This window comes from Mustelus asterias, chromosome 11, assembly GCF_964213995.1.
Source record: "Mustelus asterias chromosome 11, sMusAst1.hap1.1, whole genome shotgun sequence".
In the NCBI taxonomy this organism is placed as follows: domain Eukaryota; kingdom Metazoa; phylum Chordata; class Chondrichthyes; order Carcharhiniformes; family Triakidae; genus Mustelus; species Mustelus asterias.
Genome location: NC_135811.1, coordinates 11,878,773 through 11,903,222, shown reverse-complemented (window position 1 = coordinate 11,903,222; position 24,450 = coordinate 11,878,773). Strand labels below are relative to the sequence as shown.

Here is a 24,450-nt window from a genome sequence, read left to right as displayed (position 1 = left end):
GATTCTGGACGCACATCATAGAATCCCTACAGAATTGAACCCAAGTCCCTGGCACTGTGAGGCAACAGTGCTAGCCACTGTTAACCACATGAAACAATAGTTCTTTTCCCTGTCATCTTTGCCCTGACTGGCTCTCTTTCTGACACCTCAAAACCTTTCCACCATCTACATGGCTCAAAAAGGGGTATGATATTTGTGCAAACAAATGGAAAATGCCTTTAAGAGAGAGGCTGTTCATGTAGCTAAATCCCACCAACATGTTGCAGGCCTATGGATGGAAAGAAAGTCAGCAGTCTTGGTCTCTGCTTCAATCCTTCTGAAAAATCTTTGCAGCAATAATGTGGCTGGGTTGTGTTAAAAAATTATTTAGACTCCATCATTCACAGCAGCAAAAGAACTTAGCATGCCGATTCCTCAAATGCTCTTGTATGCACGAATGTGAAAAGTAGACTTCTCTCAGGGATCAAAATTGTGACCACGCAATTTCTATTCCTTGCATTGCCTACTTCTGCCTCTGTAATATCACCCATGTCTGCTTCTGCCTCAGTCTATTTGCTGCTTTAAATCCAAATGTGGAATGCCTTGGGTAGAAATGGCAAATTTGTTTATGGCATGATTTGAATAGAAGATATCAATGGTTAAAGGTCTTTGAGAGCTGGTAAATTGCAATTTAATGTTGGGGTTAGGTATCTGTGGCCAGCCTGATTGACTCTTAAGTTAGAATCTTAAATTTAGGCTGAGAACCTGAACATTAAACTGATGAAGTTCTGAACATTTTCCAGGCTTTACTGGCAAAAATTGTTTTGGGTGGATGCAAGTGCATGTTGAGGGGAAGAAATTGAAATTTATTTTCCTTATTTTACCATAAATCTTTCCTTTTAAATTGGAGAGAACTGCTCTTGTAATGCTGAGAGAACTCAGATAGGATATATGGGAGACCTCCGATAAAAAGAGTCCCAAACTACATTTCTTAGTAGATTCAGGATATATGGAAATTTGGAATGAGAAGAATCCAAAATACTAGTGCTACTTATTTAATCCTCAAATTAGACAAATGCTTAGTGTATATTTATGACTGGCTTATTAACAGGGCTCATCATATAAATGCCTTTGAGAGCAATCTACTCTCAAACTCCAGGCTGCAAAGACATAAAGACAGGTTAAGTGAGTAGGCAACAAGGTAGAGATGGAGTATAATATAGGCAAGTGTAAGGTTAAGTGTAATCAACATTTTGATAGTAAGAATGGAAATTTTAAAATTTGAAAGGTGTAAAGCTTTTAAATGTTGATGTTAAAAGAGACTTGGGTGTACTCGTAAAAGGAACACAAAAGGTTAATATAAAGGCAAAATGCTGTGGATGCTGGAATTGGAAACAGAAAATGCTGGAAATTCTCAGCAGATGTGACAGCATCTGTGGAGAGAGAATAGAGCCAACATAGGGCTTTTCTCTTTAGAGCGGAGGAGGTTGAGAGGCGACTTAATAGAGGTTTATAAGATGATGAGGGGGATAGATAGAGTGGATGTTCAGAGACTATTTCCTCGGGTGGATGTAACTGTTACTAGGGGGCATAACTATAAGGTTCATGGTGGGAGATATAGGAGGGATGTCTGAGGTAGGTTCTTTACTCGGAGAGTGGTTGAGGTGTGGAATGGACTGCCTGCTGTGATAGTGGAGTCGGACACTTTAGGAACTTTCAAGCGGTTATTGGATAGGCACCTGGAGCACAGCAGAATGATGGGGAGTGGGATAGCTTGATCTTGGTTTCGGACAAAGCTCGGCACAACATCGCGGGCCGAAGGGCCTGTACTGTGCTGTACTGTTCTATATTCTATATTTCATAGAAACATAGAAAACTACAGCACAAAACAGGCCCTTCGGCCCCACAAGTTGTGCCGAACATATCCCTACCTTTTAGGCCTACCTATAACCCTCCATCCTATTAAGTCCCATGTACTCATCCAGGAGTCTCTTAAAAGACCCTATTGAGTTTGCCTCCACCACCACTGACGGCAGCCGATTCCACTCGCCCACCACCCTCTGTGTGAAAAACTTCCCCCTAACAGCTCCCCTGTACCTACCCCCCAGCACCTTAAACCTGTGTCCTCTCGTAGCAGCCATTTCCACCCTGGGACAAAGCCTGTGAGAGTCCACCCGATCTATGCCTCTCAACATCTTGTATACCTCTATTAGGTCTCCTCTCATCCTATGTCTCTCCAAGGAGAAAAGACCGAGCTCCCTCGGCCTGTCCTCATAAGGCATGCCACTCAATCCCGGCAACATCCTTGTAAATCTCCTCTGCACCCTTTCAATCTTTTCCACATCCTTCCTGTAATGAGGCGACCAGAACTGAGCACAGTACTCCAAGTGGGGTCTGACGAGGGTCTTGTATAGCTGCATCATTATCCCCGGACTCCTAAACTCAATCCCTCGAGTCTGGATGACCCTTCATCAGAGCTGAACAAAAGGGTAGCTTGCAGCTATAGCAAGCAATTAGTGGCTTTATTGCAAGTGAACTCAAGTACAAGAATAAGGAGGTTTTACTGCAGTTGCACATGGCTTTGTTGAGACCACCCCTAGAGTACTGTACTGAGTGTAGTTTTGATTTCCACATCTTAGGAAAGGTATATGTGCCTTGGAAGGCAAAGGTTCAACAGTCTACTCTCGATCATCAATAAAGTGATGTAAGGGGTCATCAGCAGTGCTGTCAAGCAGCACCAGTTCAGCAATAATCTGCTCAGTGACGCCTGTTTGGGTTTCACTAGGGTCACTCAGCCCCTGACCTCATCAAGCCTTGGTTCAAACATGGACAAAAGAGCTGAATTCCAGAGGTGAGGTGAGAAGTCCTTGACATCAAGGCTGCATTTGACTGAGTGTGGCATCAAGGAGCCCTAGCAAAACTGGAATCAACAGGTATCAGCGGCAAACTCTCCGCTGGTTGGAATCATACCTGGCACATAAGATGGTTGTGGAAGATCAGCCATCTCAGCTCCAGGATATCTCTGCAGGAGTCCCTCAGGGTAGTGTCCTAGACCCAACTATCTTCAGCCCTTCATCAATGACCTTCCCTCCATCATAAGGTCAGAAGTGGGGATGTTTGCTGATGATTGCACAATGTTCAGCACCATTTGCAACTCCTCAGATACTGAAGCAGTCCATGTTCAAATGCAACAAGATCTGGACCATTTCTGCCAACTCCAGCATGATGCCACCACTCAACACATCTTCCCCTCACTCCCCTCATCAGCATTTCGCAGGGACCATTCTCTCCGGGACACCCTGGTCCACTCCTCCGACATACCCAACATCTCACCCCCTGCCCACAGCACTTCACATGCAATTGTAGAAGGTGCAAAATCTGCCTCTTTACCTCCTCCCTGCTCACCACCCCAGGTCCTAAACACCCCTTTCAGGTGAAGCAGCGCTTCAAATGCACCTCCTTCAATCTGGTCTATTGCATTCGCTACTCCAAATGCGGGTCTACTCTATATCGGAGAGACCAAACGTAGACTGAGTGACCGCTTTGCTGAACACCTTCGGGTCATCCGCAAGCAGGACCCAGACCTTCCAGTCACTTGCCACTTCAACACGCCACCCTGCTCTCCTGTCCACATGTGCGTCCTTGGCCTTTTGCAATATTCTAGCGAACCCCAATGCAAACTGGAGGAACAGTACCTCATATTTTGATTGGGCACTTTATAGCCTTCCAGACTAAACATTGAGTTCAACAGCTTCATTGCATGAACTCTCTCCTCCACTTTCACCCCATTTCCATTTTATTTAATTCTGTTTCTTCTTTTTATCTCATCCATCTATTTTTATCATCCTCCTTTCTCTCTTCTGTTTTTCCACTACTCCATTCCCCTCTCCTGACCTTCCCCCTTCCCCTTTCAGGGCAATTGCCTTTACAATCTGTACCTCTGTTCTGCCATTCATACATTCTGATCTCTTAATGGACACTTTTAGCACCTCTCTCAGCCGACTTTATCCTCATTTACATTTCCTTTGTCCTTTTACAGCTCCCCTGCCCCCCAACTTCATAATATAATTTTTTTCTGATTTTCTTTGCCCTCTGCTCTGACAAAGGGTCATCCAGACTCAACGTTGGCTCTATTCTCTCTCCACAGATGCTGTCAGACCTGCTGAGATTTTCCAGCATTTTCTGTTTTTGTTTCAAGTTCTAGCATCCGCAGTATTTTGCTTTTATTTTTATTATAGATCTGGACAATGTCCCGGCTTGGGCTGACAAATGGCAAGTAGCATTCGTGCCACACAAATGCCAGGCAATGACTATAACCAATAAGAGACACTCTAACCACCACCCCTTGACATTCAGTGGTGCTACCATCACCCACATCCGTGGGGTTACCATTGACCAGAAACTCAACTGGACTCGCCACATAAACACAGTGGCTACAAGAGCAGGTCAGAGGTTAGGAATACTGTGGCGAGTAACTCACCCCCTGACTCCCTAAAGCCTGTCCACCACCAACAAAGCACAAGTCAGGAGTGTGATGGAATACTCCCCACTTGCCTGGATGGGTGCAACTCCAACAACACTCAAGAAGCTTGACACCATCCAGGACAAAGCAACCCACTTGATTGGCACCACATACACAAATATCCACTCCCTTCGCCACCGACAATCGGTAGTAGCAGTGTGTGCTATCTACAAGATGCTCACTGCAGCAATACACCAAAGATCCTTAGACAGCACCTTCCAAGCCCATGACCACTTCCATCTAGAAGGACAAGGGCAGCAGAAACGTGGGAACACCACCACCTGCAAGTTCCGCTCCAAGCCACTCACCTGACTTCCACTGACTTGGAAATATATCACCGTTCCTTCGCAGTCACTGGGTCAAAATCCTGCAATTATCTCCCTAACAGCAGTTTTGGTCAACTCACATCACATGGACAGCAGCAATTCAAGAAGGCAGCTCACAACCACCCTCTCAAAGGCAACTAGAGATGGGCAATAAATGCTGGCCAGCCAGCGACGCCCATGTCCCACGAATGAATAAAAAAATGAAGGCTTGCAAGTTTAATTTCTGGAATGAGAGGTTGTCCTATGATGAGAGACTGAGTTAATGGGCCTATAGTCCAAGGTTTATTGGGTGATTTCATTGAAACATAAGATTCTGAACGGGCTTCATAGGATAGACACTGTGAAGTTTCTCCTCCTGGCCCAGGAATCTAATAAGAAGTCTCACAACACCAGATTAAAGTCCAACAGGTTTATTTGGTAGCAAAAGCCACTAGCTTTCGGAGCGCTGCTCCTTCGTCAGGTAAGTGGGAGTTCTGTTCACAAACAGGGCATATAAAGACACAAACTCAATTTTGTAAATTGAAATAATTGGGATGCAAACAATAAGTTTTTTAAGGCATTATTTTGGTCTCTTGGTTATGTTCGTCATCATAAACTACTCAGTTTATTTTTCTGAACATTCTCTGCTGTTAACCATTTGTCCTAAGGTCTCCTTATGTGGTATGCTGTCACATTTTGGTTGATAATGCCCTTGTTAAGTGCCTTGTGGCATTTTACTACATTAAATGCATTAATGCGAACTTTTGTGTATTAATTATTCAATATGAATATTTGTGTTGAAGCAAAACCTATTACTGCAGAGTACGCCTGCTGACTCATTCATTGTTTCTAGCACAAAAATATTATGTAGCTGCATGTAGGATTTAATTGTACATTGCTGAATACTTTTAAGACAGTGCAGTCTGATTAAATTGAGAATTTCCTGGGACAGTTAGGATATGTATTCTTAGAGGATACAAATTATTCTTGCGTTTCAAAGGGTTAAAATTATTGTGACAGCATGTACCAAAACATTTGCTTTTTGGCAATTAATCTTATCATTGAAAGCTATTTTTCTTTGCATGCTTTAATGGAATTCTGCTCTGCATAGATTCAAAATATCACAGAAACTGTTTCTGTGATCTGTTGAGATGGAAATGATTCAAGTCCAGCCAACAGTGGGAACCAGATTTTCAATTTGGCCTGAAATCAGAAAAAATATTAAAATATTTGGCTGTGAAACATCATTGGTTCCGTTTACTTTTTTTAACTTGAGATGTTTTCAGCTCTAGACAACTCTCATAGCCACCTATGGCCTTCATTTACCCTGATCTAAGTTCAAAGCATAAGAGATGCAGGGTTTCAGCATCCTGGTAAACCAGACAGATCCTTAATTCCGTCCTTTAGCTTCTTACCAATTAGGTGTTTAGAGTTGTACCTCCAAACAGACATCTAGGACGGAATGATGTCTGACTGGGCATGGCAAACTGTCTTGCATTAAACACAGTTTAGATCAAAATGAATTCAATTTATTAACCCTTCGTTAGATTGCCCTCAAGCTACTGAATGAATTAACTCCTCATTGCCAAATCATGTCAACTAGGCAACGGAGTTTGTTGTGAGAACTGAAGACATTAGGAGAGATTTTAACACATTCAAAACCCAGCCAGCACACGAGTTAAAATCAGGCCCCAGGGCTTCAGCCTTCTTAATATTTAATTGAAGGAAATTTCTGCTCCTCTCGTACTGGATATTGTTAAAGCAATTAGAGACATTGGAGGAGCCAAGAGAAATGGTGGTGAGATCACTAGAGCTGGATGTTATCAGCAGATGTGTGGAAGCTGACTTTATTTTTAGAGGTAGATAAAAAAAATAGGAGGGGGGGCCAAAGAATGATCCTTGGGAGACACCAGAAATAAAGGTGTGCGTGCGGGAACTAAAGCTATTGCAGATGATAAGATTAGAATGGAACCAGGTGAACTCTATGATTCGATGAATGCAGTTCCACTGAGTTGAATACTGGTGGAGAGGATCTGCAGGAGGCTGACCATGTCAAAGGCTACAGACAGGTCAGGAAGAAAGAGGAGGAATTGTTTACCTTTGTCACAGACACATAGGATGTAACTTATGACTTTGATAAGAGTTTTTTTGGTACAACAGATAGGACAGGAACCTAGTTAGAAGAATTCTAATTTGGAGATTTTGGAAAGATGGGTACTAATTTGGGAGGCGACCAAACAAAAAGAGACAGCTTGCTGCCTGGAGAAAGATTACCACAGACTACTACAACTGACTTGAAATTGTTGTAACACTGATATACTTGAGGGTTGTAATATACTTGTGATGATAGTAGTGCAATTGATAAAGAATTTTTTATGTTTAAGGGGAATGTTTAAAAATTCTGTTTTATTCTACAGACAGTCAGTATGTTTGGAGGGAATGCAGCTTAGATTTTGGGAAAGCAAGATAATTACTCATTTCAACCTTGCAAGTGTTTATTTTAAAAAGAGCTGATGGACTTTTGTTGACTGGAATTTCTGATTGAGAGGGTAATGTGATGATATGGTTAATGTGCAGAGCTGGGTCGGCAGCAGAGAGAAAAAAGCTTTAATAGAAAGCAGTTAGTTGCAGCTGAAGTTGGTTGAAGTGAGAAGGATTTTACAGGCTTCTGGCACTCTATCTCTCTTTGAAAGCTCCAAGATTATTAACAAATGTTAAAGCAATAATGCCTGGTATTGCTATCTATTTAAAAGTGGGTTTGATTTATGTGTAATGTGGCTTATTTGGAACTGGAACAGTCATAAGCTAGGAAGCAAAGTTGCTTCCTTTCATTTTAAAATATTGTTCAACTGGTTAAGGTGATTCATTTGTTAAGAGTTATATTTAAACTATATTATTAAGTAAAGTTTGTGTTACTATAAAAGATCCATACTTTGTCAGTGGAATCATTCCTGGAGAGAAATATCCTATCTCCACGTTTACTCCAAAAAGAAAAATTGTTGGGGTCTAGTCTGGTTTCCTAATGTAACTTGGGGTTCTGGTCCAATACCCCAATACACCCATTTTGTACCTTGATTTTAAAAGGAACTTCCACTTTATTCACATAACCAATCAGGATGATGCTGGTGCTGGAAAATCTCTCTACACACGCCCACATCTATATCAACCTAAATGTTTGCCGATCAAACCTAATAAATGTGAAGTCCTGTGACTGCCATTGAATTAATGGGGCAAGGCCATTTCCACAGAAAGACTTTCTATGATTTTTGTAATCTCTTCCACTGATTGGCATTTCGAGAGAGATTTTTCCTCCACACCAAATGGAAATTAATGACACCTTTGTTCCATTCAGAGCTAGTGTTCGACCTGAGCTATGTATAATAGGGTTATATCCCATTAGATAATGAGAAGTACATGTGGTATATGCACAGATCTTGGTCTAATTAACCTAGATGTTTCATGGCTTTAATTAAATCATGGCCTTTAAACATAAAGAATTGTATTGCTAAATTATCTGGGAATTTCCATGGCCAAAAATCTGGGTAATGATTAACTTTTGTGTGTCAGCTAAAAGCATCTAGTTCAACAAGTAACTTCTAGCATTCAAGCTACAACTCCATTTTAAGTAATGTGCAAGTCCCCTGAAAAGTTTGACGGTACCCTTCTGGGATGCTGTTTCTATTATTGCCTGCTCAGGTTGATAAACTGAGAATTCTTTTAGATTGCTTGAACTACTCATCGTGTCCTGAGTTTCCTTGAGATCCCCTTATTTAGAAGATGGGAAAATTGTATTACATCAGACCTTATGTTAACTTATTTTCAACCTTCCTTGCAAATTTAAAGAAACAGAGATGCTATAAGCTTTCAAAAGAATAACCAAAACGAACAGAATTTTAAGTAACTATCCATTTTAGTAAACTTGACGATCAGCTATGTACTTGACAATGACATGGCACGTTTGTTTTTTAATTGAATGGTTTGAGCTTTCTCTCTAGCAAACTGCCTGATAATCAACTGACAAGTTATATAATTGAATAGAGCTAAGATCATGTATAACTGAGAGTGAAGCTGGTCCAGATTAAGCCTTAGATTTTTATTACATTCATATCATTACTCTGCAATTTTTCACAAGACAAAACTTGGTAGATATTTATTGTAAGAGATGTGTAAATTTTGCAAGTTGAAAAAGATTTATGTGCACTATACGTACAATCGAGGAGCTGTTGGGTCTGCACGTGGCTATGGAAAAGATCAAACTGACCCTTGGTGTGGGTCTTGTGCCACTGTGTGGGTGGTACCGCACTTGGTCCCACACACTTGGTCCCACATCAATCCTATATGTGCCAGACCCTTATACTGCACCTCTCCATAGTCTTGATCCAATGTATTTTAAGTAATTGTAGTTTACCTGGGGGGGGAGGTGGATGAGGGATTTCTCCAGGCCTGCTAACCTCGATTGCAATTCACGATGGGCAAATGAATCGGCTGGGTGCCAAAACCAGCGCAATCCTCCCAGACCGCCATACCGTTGTCGATCACGTTCTCCACCAGGGTGGGCAGGAAGCCTATTAATATTTAAATATACCCATTAAAATGTCATTAGCAGGTTTGCAGCCGCACTCAAACGGCCCTCACTATTCATCCACCTACCCAGCAGGATCTGCACTAGGCGGGATTTCATACAGGTCCTCACTTCTGGCGTGTTGAATTCCGAGGATCAAGAAAGGACTGCACCCAGGCATGTGGGTGAAGAATCCGTTGCAATGGTTGTGGTCATAGCTGGATCCAGTGAGCCACCAGAAGTTTGGTAGAAAACAACATTGCTTGATACGAGTGAAAGCTTCTGTTTGTGAGCACCAGTACCATGCTTTGATTTATTATTGTCGCATGTATTAGCATACAGTGAAAAGTATTGTTTCTTGCGTGCTATACAGACAAAGCATACCGTTCATACTGGTGCAATGACAATAATTTCTCCCTCAATGTCAACAAACGAAAGAGATTGTCATTGACTTCAGGAAGCGAAGTGGAAGACATGCCCCTGTCTACATCAATGGGGAGGAAGTAGAAATGGTCGTGAGCTTCAAGTTTTTAGGTGTCCAGTTCACCAACAACCTGTCCTGGTCCCCCCCATGCTGACGTTATAGTTAAGAAAGCCCACAAATGCCTCTACTTTCTCAGAAGACTAAAGAAATTTGGCATGTCAGCTACGACTCTCACCAACATTTAGATGCACCATAGAAAGCATTGTTTCTGGTTGTCTCACAGCTTGGTATGGCTCCTGTTCTGTCCAACACAACAAGAAATTACAAAGGGCCGTGAACGAAGCCCAGTCTATCACCCGAACCAGCCCCCCCACCCATTGACACTGTCTACACTTCCTGTTCAGAAAAGCAGCTAGCATAATTAAGGATCCCACGCACCCCGGACATACTCTCTTCCACGTTCTTCTGTCGGGAAAAGGATACAAAAGTTTGAGGACACATACCAACAGACTCAAGAACAGCTTCTTTCCTGCTGTCATCAGACTACCTCGCTTGATTTTTCACTACACCCTAGCTTATTCTGCACTCTCTCCTTTCCTTCTCTATGAACGGTATGCTTTGTCTGTTTAGCGTGCAAGAAACAATACTTTTTACTGTATACAATACATGTGACAATAAATCAAATCAAAATTAAGTTTGTTGATCAGTTTAGTGGGAATAGGATTGAGGGAACCTAAAAAAATTTCAAATGGTGGAATTTAGTGAATTTAATATGTCAATAAAATGGAGAAATTAAAGTAGATAAATTGCCAGGTCCTGATGGTTTTCCATCCTAGGGTTATTTATAAAAAAAAGAGGAAATTTTAGATGTGTTTTTCATAATTTTTTGAAGCTCTCTAGATTTAAGAATTAGAATTACAGAATCATAGAATGCTTATGGCACAGAAGCAGACTCTTTGGCTTATCAAGTCTTTTGGATTTGAAAATTGCAAATCACATTATTTTGTAAGAATGGAGGGAGGACAAAGCAGGCAACTAAATTTAGACCTAGCAATCTGGAATCCATTTTGGGGAATTTACATGAATTTATCATAAGGGATAGAGTGACCTACACTTGGATAAAAATCAGTACATCAAAGAGAATCAACGTAATTTGTGAAGAAGTTACAATCAGGGTGGTTGGGGATATTACTTGGGCGGCACGGTAGCACAGTGGTCAGCACTGCTGCTTCACAGCTCCAGGGACCTGGGTTCGATTCCCGGCTTGGGTCACTGTCTGTGTGGAGTTTGCACATTCTCCTTGTGTCTGCGTGGGTTTCCTCCGGGTGCTCCGGTTTCCTCCCACAATCCAAAGATGTGTGGGTTAGGTTGATTGGCCATGCTAAAATTGCCCTCAGTGTCCTGGGATGCATAGGTTAGAGGGATTAGTGGGTAAAATATGTTGGGATATGGGGATAGGTCTTGGGTGGGATTGTGGTTGGTGCAGACTCGATGGGCCAAATGGCCTCTTTCTGTGCTGTAGGGTTTCTAAGATTTCTAAGATACTTATGGCATTTGGTTAAGATTTTTTCAAGAAATTTTTTTGCAATAATGAGGGTACATGGAATTGGAGGTAACCTTGTGGCTTGGGTCGGTAACTGGCTGGGGAGGTAGGAGTCAGAGCTTTGAGATAAATAGTTTGTTGTTTGGTGTGACTAGGGCCTCAGCTTTTCACCATATTAATGGGGTGGCACAGTGGTTAGCATTGCTCCCTCATTGCCAGGGACCTGGATTCGATTCTGGCCTTGGGTGATTTGTCGAGTTTGCACGTTCTCCCCTTGTCTGCGTGGGTTTCCTCAGGGTGCTCTAGTTTCCGCCCACAATCCAAAGATGTGTCGGTTAGGTGAATTGGCCATGCTTATGATTTTATTGACCTTGGAATTGATCCAGTAGAATTGTACTAGAGCCAATGGGATATAAAGGTAGATTGCACATGCTCAGTTTTTTATTCCCTTGAGTTTTGAAAGGTTATGATCTTAACCACGATGTTTGAAATGATAGAGTTTCAATTGGAAACTATATCCTCTGGCTAGAGAATCAAAATTTGAGCTAGACCATTTAGGAATGAAATTAGGAAGCACTTGAATAATGAGCAACTGAAATTTTCAGGAGCAAGATTGATAGATTTTCCTCAGATAAGGGTGTCAAATGAAATAGACCAAAGGTGGACAGTTGAAGCACAGGTTAGCCGTGATCTAACTGAAAGGTGGAAAAGGCTGAAGGGTTGAAGAGCTAACTTGTGTTCCTTAATTTTTGTATTCCATGGAAACAATTCTTTTCATTGAAATTATCAGTAAAATATATTGAAAATTCTGTGAACAGCATATAACTGTTGCTTCCAAACTACAAAAAAATCTTTGTGTCACAATTCTTCTAAGAATTGTGATAATTCTTTCTTGCTTTTCTGGTTTTGCAAACTGAATTGTGGGGATAGTATTAACTTCAGGCTTTTAAGTCCAATATAACTGATGTTTAGAACCAGCCAGTTAAAGGTCTTGCACACAAAAATCAGACACCAACTTCTAGTAGTGCATACCACCTCACCCTGAATACATATTTATGTTATGGTCATCTAATTTAGCTGTTTTTTGGATGCTATTATTAAGTGACTGAAATGGCTTCTAAATTCTGAATTGTGGAAGCATTGTAATGAAAGGGCTCATTTTAATCTTGGGTTCAAATGTGACTAAAATCATTATTACTATGGATGTCTAATCTTTATTCCTTTTGAGTCTTGTCTCCAAGCATTACCCAATGAATGCAGACAGCATTTTGAGGCTGAGGATGTGCTGAATGCCAAACCAGGAAATACTGTTTCACTGTCTTAGCACTATTCAGCAATGCCTGGCACTTGCATTGAAGAGTTTTTAATTGCAGCAAACTTTCCAGACAGATAATTTGGGAGGTGTGTGGAGGGATAGTTTAGATTCTCCTGAGTACGTATATTTTCAAAAACTAGATACTCATGCATGCAATCAACCATAAACAATAGAAAATGAAGTACACTGCACTCCACTTTGAACTCTTTTTTTATGAAACAGAAAACACATTATGCAGCGGTGACCATGTCTCTTGGCACAGTCCTTTGGACAACAGTGAATCCAGAATCCAACATATGCTGCTGACAGAAGACCCGCAGCTGCAACCTGTGCATACACCCTTTGGAACGGTTGCATTTCTCCAGGTATTGGCTGAACCAAATAATTTGTTCTAATATCAATCATGAGGGGCGCTCTGCAGTTCATGATAGTAACATTGTCATGATCATGAAGGATTTTTTATCCTTCGTTCCTTCCCCCACCCCAACTCTGGTATAGTTGTAATACTTCAACTTTTTTTGAATTTTAAGTTAATGTTTATGCTTCAGTTGAATGCTTTGTATGAAACCAATTGTGCCAATAAGTGTGACCTTTCAAAAAATTGAGAAAACTGTAACAGCTGCCAACTTGCATTTCTGAGATCACTGGAATTTCTACCCATTTTTTTCTTTGTGTTCTATGCCTGTCTCACCATCAATTTTCAGAAAAAATAATCTAGCTATTGAATTACATACAATAGGTTTTATCAGATTCGAAGCTTATGCTTTCCAAAACATCCCACAAAAATATTGATGTGCATTCTAGTTGACTTTCATTGAGATGATTAATATTTTCAACTATAGAATCCTAGATGATTATTTTTCCTTATTGGCTGCTTGATAAATCTTTTAAATTCCCAAGATTTGTTGTCAATTATCTTGCTTTAATGTATTCTACCCCACACTCAGGAGGCCTAAATTCAATAACTTAGATTAATCTATTGTCCTTAATATAGATATGCCCCAAGGTGACTTGTGAGGTGGGCTGATGGGAATAAATAAATGGAATAATGGAGTGGAAACCAATATATAGTAGAGATGACCAAACACTTGGTCAAAATGCTAGATTCTGAGTAGGCTTTTCAAGGTGGAAAAGGGTTTTGGGAGTATGGCCAAAGTGACTGAAGGTTTTGTCACCAATGATGAGGTAAAAGGAAAAGAAGACAAAAAAAAGGGAGTTTGAGTACCATAGGGGCTATAACTGGACGAGTTGGCAAATGGAGAGCAAAACTATTCAATAATTTGATGATTTAAAAATTTTTTTCATGGAATGTGGGCATTACTGGCCAGGCCAGCATATGGTGCCGTTTTCTTCTTGAACTGAGTGGCTTACTAGGCCATTTCAGAGGGCAGTTAAGAGTCAACCATATTACTATGTATCTGGAGTCACATGTAGGCTAGACCAGTAAGAGTGGCCAAATTCCTTCCCTAAAAGACATTAGTGAGTCAGATGGTTCACACCATTACTAAGATTAACTTTCAATTCTAGATTTTATTAATTGAATTTAAATTCCACCAGCTGCATGATGGGATTTTAAACCCATGTCTCCAGAGCATTAGCCTGGGCCTCTGGATTACCAATTCCGTGACATTACCACTGCACCACTTCCTCCCCCCTATGAAGATGAGGATTTTACATTTATGCCTGAATTAAATTTATGTCAATCAGAACAGGGATGATAGATAAATGGACTCAGCAATTGAGTTTTGGACCATGTTGACATCAATGGCTGGGAGTTTGTAAAGACGGATATTAGAAAGGTTGAATTTGTAAGTGATGAAAGGATGAATAAAGGTTTTGGTGGGGATGACGTACTGTGGACAGGAAACATATCTGTCGTGAAGCAAGTGGCCCAACTGGAGTTGGGCTCAAAGCTGTGCTTGTCTTGGGCAATTAATTGACTTTTTAAAAACTTTTATCCACTTACCATGTGAAAAGCACCTGACCTTTGCCTGTGGCATGGCTGAACTGAAATTTACCATGTAGAGAATGTAGGGCATAAACATTGTGGAACCTTGCTGGCTAATTTTATGCCTTGAATTTTGGCCATAGTAACATAATCAGGAGGCACGTAGTTAGCTATGTGGTACTGGGAATGTCATTATTTGTACTCTGATATGAGTTAGAATACAAACAGTAGAGTTCTGAATGAGTTCAGGTTTTATGGAGGTTAATAATTGGGAGACAAACCAGGAAAGCATTAAAATAGTCAAGTCTAGAGGAAACAAAGATATGGATGAGGTTTCAGAGGCAAGTGTGGAAACAGATGACATTATGGAAGTAGCAATAGGTAGTCTTGGTGATGGAACAGATGTGATCAGAAGTTGATCAGGACAAATTGGATGCCAAGGTTGGGAGTCAGTCTAGTGGGCCAGAAACAGTGATTAGGGTGAGTGATGGAGTCAGTGACCAGGGAACAGAGTTTGTGGTGAGAACAGAAGATACCCCTGTGCTCGTTGTCCATTGATCGTCTGCCCAAATGATAAAATACTCCCCTAAAATGTCAGATATTTTAGGGAACCTACTAAAGTTTCTGGTCTTTTCACCTTATGTCCAGTTACTAAGTTCCAAAGTTACTTGAAAATTTTATTATTGACTTGAAATTTAAGCAAATGATTGTTTATGGCTGAGATTTAAGAGAATATTATGATGTTGTGGGATTAAGTGTGATTTGGCTTATTAAGTTCACTAAGGTTTGTTTTGTTGGTTGTGTCATCAATTTGGGTTGTGTTTTGTTGAAGCAGTAATGCATAGCACCACAGTGGTGAGATGTAGATTTTCACCTATGAGATGGGAAACAGATTTTGAAAGGAGTTTGAGCCAGAATGTTTCTCTTGTACATGCAGCTGTTCACAATCTTATACTTTTATTTGAAGAAACCAGCAGAAGTTTATTCCCAGTTTCCCTTATTGGTAAGTTTTTAGCAATTGCCCTTTAAAGTGCTGTTTGACATTGTATGGGGGCTGCATTAAAAAAATGCATATATGAAGATAGAAACTGTGTAAGCAAAAGAGCTTTAAAAAATCTGAATTAACCTGTATTTAGCAAGAAATGATTATGAATATTCTGAGTTGTGAAACTATCTTTTTAAATGCAACATTCTAATCCTAATAAATATAATCATAATCAGAGAGCCAGATTTGATCATCTGTCAGAGTAAAAATTTGACTTCCAAATGAATGAGGTTTAGTATGCATTGTTTCTCTCTCCTTCCAAAATTGAAGGAAACAGTTCGGTTTACTAATAGCTGAATTGTATAGAATTAATATTACGTAAGTGATAACCTTGTCAGACCCTAATTTACAGATTGAGAGAGTACTGTGCTGAGTGCTGTAGCAACATGTACTTTTAAAGCATGTATGCTCTGAGTTTTCTGAGGGTATTGTAACAACCTGCTACATTTTGCAATCTTTTTGAAGGCAGGAAATAAGTAGGAAGGAAAAATGTATTATATTTATTTTATTTATCTGATTTTTAAAAATCTTATTCTAGAAGTACATAATTTCATAAGAGTATTCTTAAAAATTAGTTAATTTTTAGACAATATTTTCAATTGCTTAAGTTTGTTTTTGGCATGTCATTCATGTCTCTGGTAAATCAGCCATCTATGTATAAACTTAAATGTACTCCCAGTTTAATCAATGATTTTAAAAACAGTCAGCATTAAGATGCAAGATTTTTCATATCATGAACTTCTTTAAAACATAAGATAATTTCCTTTAAAAAGTCTTAAGTCTCAGGAATCGTTTTGATTATTTTTGCTAAAGAGGCCAGTCAGGTTGTTTGGGAGCAGGACTAATGACATTGCTGGGATTAATTTATTAGTGAAATTTGAATGTGTTTCTCTTTACTGCAGCCCTTCACTTTGAACTTCTAAAATAAATAAAAAATGTTCTTTTAGACTGAATGCTGCAATAAATGGCAGATTTGCTTAGGTTTTGATTGAGGTTGTGGTAAAATTCAAAATATCTTTCTTTGTCTACCCTGTCTAAAACTAATTCCAGTAAAGTTTTTGCTGATGTTCATTAATCTGGCACAGAATATTGTGTACCATATAGGTCATTTTGATTTGAGAATATTGTTTGATTTTGACTTAGTTATTTGCTCTTGTACAATGAAACACTTGGGAAATTGTGCAAGTTAATTTTTTTTAAAATTTCAATCCTGACCAGATTGTTGGAGTTTGTACAGAAGAACTTCAAGCAGCACAGCAGTGGAATGGCCAAGGAATTTTGGAACTTCTCCGCACTGTCCCTGTGTAAGTAATTTCTAAGTCTCTAATCCTCAATTTGCATGATACAGTATACTGAGCCATAGAAAAGTGAAATGGCTTGTTAGATTGACTGATATATTGAGATATGTGGACTTTTGGACACTTAAGAAAATCCAGAGATAGGGTGAGAAATTAAGTTGAACTAGATGATCACTCAGGATCTTATTGAGTGGCAAAGCCAATTCAAGGGGCTCTATGGCCTACTTCTGCTCCTGTTTTGTGTTCATAGAAAAGTATTTAGAAGACATGTTTCCACATTCTACCTATTTTATGTGAAAATGAACTTGGTTCTGGATTTTTATTTAAGCAAATCCTGTCAACAAATTTGTTGTGTGCATATTCTGTTTTTTTAGCTTCTACCTATAGCTCAGGACTGCCCACCATCTGGAAGAATAGAATGGGTGAAAAGAAGAATGAGTTTTATATAATACCCCTTTTAAGAAACTTGTGAATTTTGATCAGATGATCTTCTCCCACTCTCTGTTGTATATGAGGCCTTGTTCTCAACAATATCCTCAATTTTTTAATATAATTTTTGTTTGTTGTTGATGCACACACAGACCTTTTTTGCTCTTTTTGATCTATCAATATTTCTGTGCTGTAAAATCAACAGTTTTAAAGTACTCCTGTATACAATCCTGACGATTCTGTAAACACTTTGGAGTATAGTTTACAGTTTTCAATTTTTGAATAATGATACCTTCATATCAACATCTTGGATTATGCAAATTTATAATTATTGGTACCTCATTATTGACCCACTCAGTGGGGCTGTTAGAATGGACTAATTTTTGCCTTCATTAGCTACCATCTCCCTGAATCAGGATCTATGTGGAATATCAGGTATTCTTCCTAGTGACAAATCAATACTGTTAGTGTTATCTTTTTGCATCCTGAATACAGCTATTAGTTACAAATTTATGCAAGTTATATTTCTGACATTGCCATTTCTTGTCAGAAAACTTCAGCAACCATGTAACCAAGTGAGGTGGTGATAATAGTTCATATGGTGTAAACGTCATGAAAGAATTATGTTTTTAGATGATTTTACCCTGTCTAAAATTATCATCCTTGTATTTAAATCTCTTTATAGCCTCACTCCTCTCTAGTCTTGTAACCTTCTGCAGCCCTACAACTCAATGTATCTTTCTTTACTATCCTTTCCACTCCCATTCCCTCACGCCATTAGCTGCCCAAACTCGGTATTTTTCTTGTACATATTCCCCCTTTGTTAGCCCCACCATTGACGGCTGTACCATTGCAGTTCTATGCTCTAAAATGTCTTTCCTAAATCTCTGTCCTTCCTTAGAACCTGGTGTGGAGATGCCAGCATTGGACTGGAGTGGGCACAGTAAGAAGTCTCACAACACCAGGTTAAAGTCCAACAGGTTTATTCGGTAGCACGGGCTTTCGGAGCGCTGCTCCTTCATCAGGTGAGACGGTTGTACTGACAGTTTTTCCGTCTTTTTTTTGACTCACTCACCTGATGAAGGAGCAATGCTCCGAAAGCTTGTGCTACCAAATAAACCTGTTGGACTTTAACCTGGTGTTGTGAGACTTCTTACTGTCCTTAGAACCTATCTATTTGAACCAACATTTAACAACCCTACTAATATTTCTCTCTAAGGGTCCATATTCATTTTTGTCTAATTATACATCTGAGAAGCTCCTTGAGATTTTTTTTATAAAGATGCTATGCAGATCTAAGTTATTGCTCTGATAATATCCTGACCTTATGGGAAGATTTTAATTCTTTCAGAGAATGAGGAACATCATACCTCTCGAACATCTAATGTTTTGCATGATTTTCTAAGTCTTGAATTTCAAATCACTTATTCAGTACCTAATACTTAAGAGCAAATTGTGAGTGTTATACTATTGCCAGTATGAGAAATATATATATTTATCTTTTTCATTAAACTTTCTACCTAGTAAGCCACATAAAGAAGCAGGAAGTTATATGTCTGCATAGCCAAATCTTGCATTTCATCAGTTGCATGTACACAAGCCCCATGGCTAGTTGAGGGATTTACTGAACTTGGGAAGAAGAGGTGAGGTGAAAGTTATCTGCACTCATTCATCCTGATCCACGTTTTTATCAGTAATTGCAAAGCATAGGGAGCATGAGTTTTTAGAATTCCTGAAGTTTTGATGGTAAACTCACCTGAGAATCTGGTGCATTCTTTGCCATTATGATCAGTGAGTAAACCAGTGTAACATAATGGTGGATGCTTAGTATTGGTTTGCACAATTGAAGACAGCTTAAAGCTATTGATTTGATGACGCAAGAGGTGTCTGCCTCACTCGTTGATGTACATCTGGTATTCTGGGGAATTCTACACCCTCCCACTAGATTCTTCTGGCATTCATCTGCTTTTCCCTCTTTTGCAACAATATATTGTGTTATGTACCTTAATGTCGGCTTTTGTGTTTTGCGAAAGGATTAACTTCCGTATTGAAGAGCACAGTTAACATAACCTTACCATATAACAAATCTAATGCTTTTGCCTTCAGGTCAGCAGCCATCTCCCTAGAATGGGACATGGCTGGTGCCAGTACAGAGCGAGACTGCGGATAGTTGGGAACCTGTCTCGGGGGCAGGGAATTCATATGGTGTTCGTGGAAGTGGAAATGAATAGGGTTGGGAAGCATTTTCCGATCAGGGCCAGTGTGATCTCCTGGACTCGTTTCGATCGCCTCAGGGGATCGGAGAGGAATTTCCCAGATTTGTTTTTCCCCATATTGGCCCTGGGGTTTTCACTCTGGGTTTTCGCCTCTCCCTGGAGATCACATGGTTTGGAATGGGGGGGTAGGGGTGAGTTAATAGGTTGTGATGAACAAAGCATCTTAGCTGTGAGGGACAGCTCGGGGATAGGATATTAGTATGTAGATAGGCTGGAAAATTGGGCGGGGATCCTGGATTCAGGATTCAATCCTGGACCGGGGAGCGACGCGGGCTTGGAGGGCCGAAGGGCCTGTTCCTGTGCTGTATTGTTCTTTGTTTGTTCTATAAAGTTATCACCTTCAAATTATAGTGACTGCAGTGGCAAATGTAAATAGTGTATACGCAGTGTGACATTAGTGTGCCTTTAAGAAATGCTTTTTTCTTAAATTCTGTTCTCTGAAGTTAAACAGCTTTGGTTTTTCTGTTCACTGTTGCTGAGCTGTCTGCTAGAAGTCCTTTTATTGCTGCTCTAATGGCTTAAATGGGGTTTTGTTTATTCTTAATCTGGGCCTACTGCATTGATTTGGAATTTACGACTGGTTGGTAGGTCATATGTTTTGGACAGTTTTTCTCTTCAAGGTTGAATTCAAGTTTTCACAGTTTGGCTGCTGGATGCTGTTTTAGGGAGAAGGTGTTTGGACATCAGACTGAAAAGCAGTGTTTGTCTCTCGTCCTGGTATTGTGAATTCTGCTGGCTAGCTGGACGCAGGTCTCCTGGCCTTCCTGGAGTGACAATTCTGCTGTTGGTGGTTTGCTAGCTAGTAACTAGAGTGTTTCTCTCCCCCTCTCTCTCTCTCTCTCTCCCTGGTGTTTTGGAAAGCTGTTCTGACTTCAAGCCTGCCTATTAGTGTATCAAGAGAGCTGCAACCAAAGGACTAAGTTCCAACATCCCATGAGCATTCGTATTTTTTTGTGCTAAACCTGTGGCACGGGTTTTTTTATGGGATTTGTTTGGTTGGAAAGGTATTTAGCTGCTAACGTTTAAATGATATCATAGTTGTGTGATGTGTATCCAGACGGCTGCACTGCCAGCTTTTCCATCTTTTTTTTGACTGATCGTCAAAAAAAGGTCCTGGAGGCAGGTCCCACAATGCCACACTGAAAGCCCACCCCGCCAGCAACCTCAGCCCCTGACATAGAAACATAGAAACTAGAAGAAGGAGTAGGCTATTTGGCCCTTTGAGCCTTCTCCGCCATTAATTTTGATTGTGGCTGATCATTGAATTCAATAACCTGATCCCCCTTCCCCAATATCTCTTGAGTCCCCTTTAGTCCCAAGAGCTATATCTAATTTCTTCTTGAAATCAGATAACGTTTTGGCCTCAACTACTTTGTGTGGTAGTGAATTCCACACATTCACCACATCTGTATGAAGAAATTTCTCTCACCTCAGTTCTAAAAGGTTTGCCCCTTATCCTCAAACTATGACCCCTAGTTCTGGACTGCCCCACCATTGGGAACATTCTTTCTGAATCTGCCCTGTTTAATCCTGTTAGAATTTTATAAGTTTTTATGAGATCCCCTCTCACTCTTCTAAACTCCAGTGAATATAATCCTACCCAACTTAACCTCTCCTCATCTGACAGACCTGCCATCCCAGGAATCAGCCTGGTAAACCTTCACTGTACTCCCTCCATAGCAAGGACATCCTTCCTCAGATAAGGACGAATTGGGGTACTCATTTTAAAGGGCACCGGATCCGAAAAAATTAAAATCAAAAAAAGGACCCTCCCCAAATATATGGTAATGAGGTTCCTGACCCTTCATGATGGGAACCCCATTATGTCATTGGTGAAGGGTGGGGTCTATCTCAACTGGATATCCCACCGGTGTAAATGCCATTTTGGGACTGCCATTGGGTTCGCCATCCCCTCTGGCTTTCCAGCCTGCAGCATTTAGAGTCATAGAGGTTTACAGCATGGAAACAGGCCCTTCGGCTCAACTTGTCCATGCCGCCCTTTTTTTAAACCCCTAAGCTAATCCTAATTGCCTGCATTTGGCCCATATCCCTCCATACCCATCTTATCCATGTAACTATCTAAATGCTTTTTAAAAGACAAAATTGTACCCGCCTCTACTACTACCTCTGGCAGCTTGTTCCAGACACTCTCCACTCTCTGTGAAAAAATTGCAGCTCTGGACACTTTTGTATCTCTCTCCTCTCACCTTAAACCTATGCCCTCTAGTTTTAGACTCCCCTACCTTTGGGAAAAGATATTGACTATCTACCTTGTCTATGCCCTTCATTATTTTATAGACCTCTGTAAGGTTGCCCCTCAGTCTCCTACACTCCAGAGAAAAAAGTCCCAGTCTATTCAGCCTCTCATAACTCAATCCATCAAGCTCCGGTAGCATCCTCGTAAATCTTTTCTGCACTGTTTCTAGTTTAATACTATCCTTTCTATAATAGGGTGTCCAGAACTGCACACAGTATTCCAAGTGTGGCCTTACCAATGTCTTATACAACTTCAACAAGACGTCCCAACTCCTGTATTCAATGTTCTGACTGATGAAACCAAGCATGCCGAATGCCTTCTTTACCACTCCGTCCACCTGTGACTCCACTTTCAAGGAGCTATGAACATGTACCCCTAGATCTCTTTGTTCTGTAACTCTCCCCAACGCCCTACCCTGGCATTTTCTAGTGTGAAAATGATGATCGGTTTTTGAGGACCTGGTACCTAAAGAATTTTAAACCAATACATCTGTGTGTTAATAAATCTGAGGCCTGGGCAGTTTATACTGTTGCAGATCTTGGAATCCTGAAAATTAAGTAATTATTGGACAAGACCGTGGCAACTTCAGCTACAAAAGGGCGAGGGGCAGACAACGGAAATGTCCGTTGACCTCGGACTGGAATTTCCGGTCTTGCTCGAGCATAGCTGTAAAATCCCACCCTATGTCAACTCTCGTGACGCTTGACTTAGTTCAGCTGAACTTGTGGGTGCTGGAGTAGATTGAGTATCTGTGCATGAGTGAGCCTCTCCTGAAGTAAAGTCCACTGCAAGTCCCGATACAACAGGAACCACTTGTTGATTTTTCACAACAACTTCCCCTTTGGCAGTGTGATTTGGAATCTTTGCTGACTCCTTCTGCTTTTCCTGTCTTTGCCTACTCACACTTTGACATTGCAGCTAAATGAGACTTTGACTTCCTACTCTGTCAGTAACTCAGCTGGAGAGAGTCCTGTTGTTACTTGTGGTGTGATACAGTACTGGAACAAGAATCTTGAGAGCTTGGTTCCTGAAGTTTCACTTGATATTCTTTTCAATCCTTTCTTCAGTGTCTGTACATCTCGCTCACCTAACCCATTTGAAGCTGGATGAAAAGGTGCAGTATGCACATGGCATATCCCATTCCTTCCCATAAACTCTTGAAACAAATCATTCGTAAACATTGTCTGAAACAAGAGAATCCAATAAGCCATGAGTTGCAAAAACTTGGCATTGCTCTATGGTACTGAGAGGTATAATATTAGAATTAGAGAATTCCTACAATGCAGAAGGACGCCATTTGACCCATTGAGTCTGCACCGACTCTCCGACAGAGCATCTTGACTCAGGCCCTATCCCGTAACCCCACATATTTACTCTGCTAATCCTCCCAACCTACACATGTTGGGACATGAAAGCGCATTTTTTGGACTATGGGAGGAAACCAGAGCACCCGGATTAAACCTACACAGACGAGGAGAATATGCAAACTCCACACAGTCACCGAAGGCCAGAATTGAACCTGGGTCCTTGGCACTATGAGGCAGCCGTGCTAACCACTGCGCTACCGTGCCATCTGTTACTCATGATGTATACTTCTAACCACTTAGAATGTGCGTCCACGGAATCGAAGATGGCGCTGGTGTGAGAGGAAGCATGATCCACAGGTGGCAAGATCCTCCTTGAAATTGGGCTGTTTGTTGAGACCTGGAGAGAGGTTAATGTACATCAAGCAAGCTTTAAACATATCTGGAGTGCAGTTGCAAAGAGAGAATTTCGAAAGTCTAGCTGGAAAGGGTTATTTTTAGATTCCTTTCTGCAGGTTGGAATTTACTGTGTGTGCTCAGCGGGGGAGGAGTTGTGGATTGCACCTCTGTCTGCAAACTCTGTTCTTTTTTCACCCAAGAAAGGGTGAATTAAAGTGGGAAGCAGGAACCACTGAGGTCCTGCTGCAAATTGCAAGCTGCTATTTCTACTTTTGGATTGCATATTTTTGCAGCTAGAGTTCTTTGTGGGACATGTTGGGACTTGCAGTTCAGCTCGGAACCATCTTGTAGTTTTTTCACTCATTCAAGTGTGAATTGGTTTAGAGTGGGGGGGCAGCCCAGGGAAAAACTGCAACTGTCAGATCAACCTGGGTAAATGTGCTGTTTCTTTTTCACCCAACCAAGGGTGAATTAAAGTGAGGGAGGAGAGTTGCAACTTGCAGCTCGGCTCGGAACCCTTTGCTGCTTCTGTTCGCCCAGTTAAGGGTGAAGTAAGGTGAAAAACAATCCATGTAAGAACTCTGGTAGATCGAATAGTGAAACAGCTTGATACATAGACCAAGAAATAGCGTGCCAGGCTGGAAGAAAGGGGTAAGCCGACAGGTGCAGGCACTGGCAAAATGGCAGGAGGCAAACCAAAATCAAAGAGTAGGACCACAGGGGCAGAAGGCGGGTCCCCACCATGCTCTCCTGGAGGGATTCCTGAACACAGCATGGTGAGCGAAAGGACAGAGGAAGCTATCGTGGAGGCCATGCAAAGATTGGACAGTAAGTTGGACTGGTGG

At 40.8% G+C, this 24,450-nt stretch overlaps 2 protein-coding genes across 7 annotated transcripts in view; one reads left to right on the top strand and one right to left on the bottom strand.

The window, feature by feature from the left end:
• The window catches only part of LOC144500377 (uncharacterized), a 417,466-nt gene that overhangs the window by 270,670 nt on the left and 122,346 nt on the right, over positions 1-24,450 (bottom strand). The gene's annotated exons all lie outside the window — the stretch shown is intronic.
• Positions 1-24,450, top strand: part of sufu (suppressor of fused homolog (Drosophila)) — a 138,385-nt gene that overhangs the window by 56,095 nt on the left and 57,840 nt on the right. For all 6 annotated transcript variants that reach the window (XM_078223127.1, XM_078223128.1, XM_078223130.1 and 3 more), the window contains 2 exons: positions 12,872-13,014; positions 16,861-16,946. In XM_078223127.1, the coding sequence (XP_078079253.1) occupies positions 12,872-13,014; positions 16,861-16,946 (229 nt within the window). The remainder of the gene's footprint in view (positions 1-12,871; positions 13,015-16,860; positions 16,947-24,450) is intronic.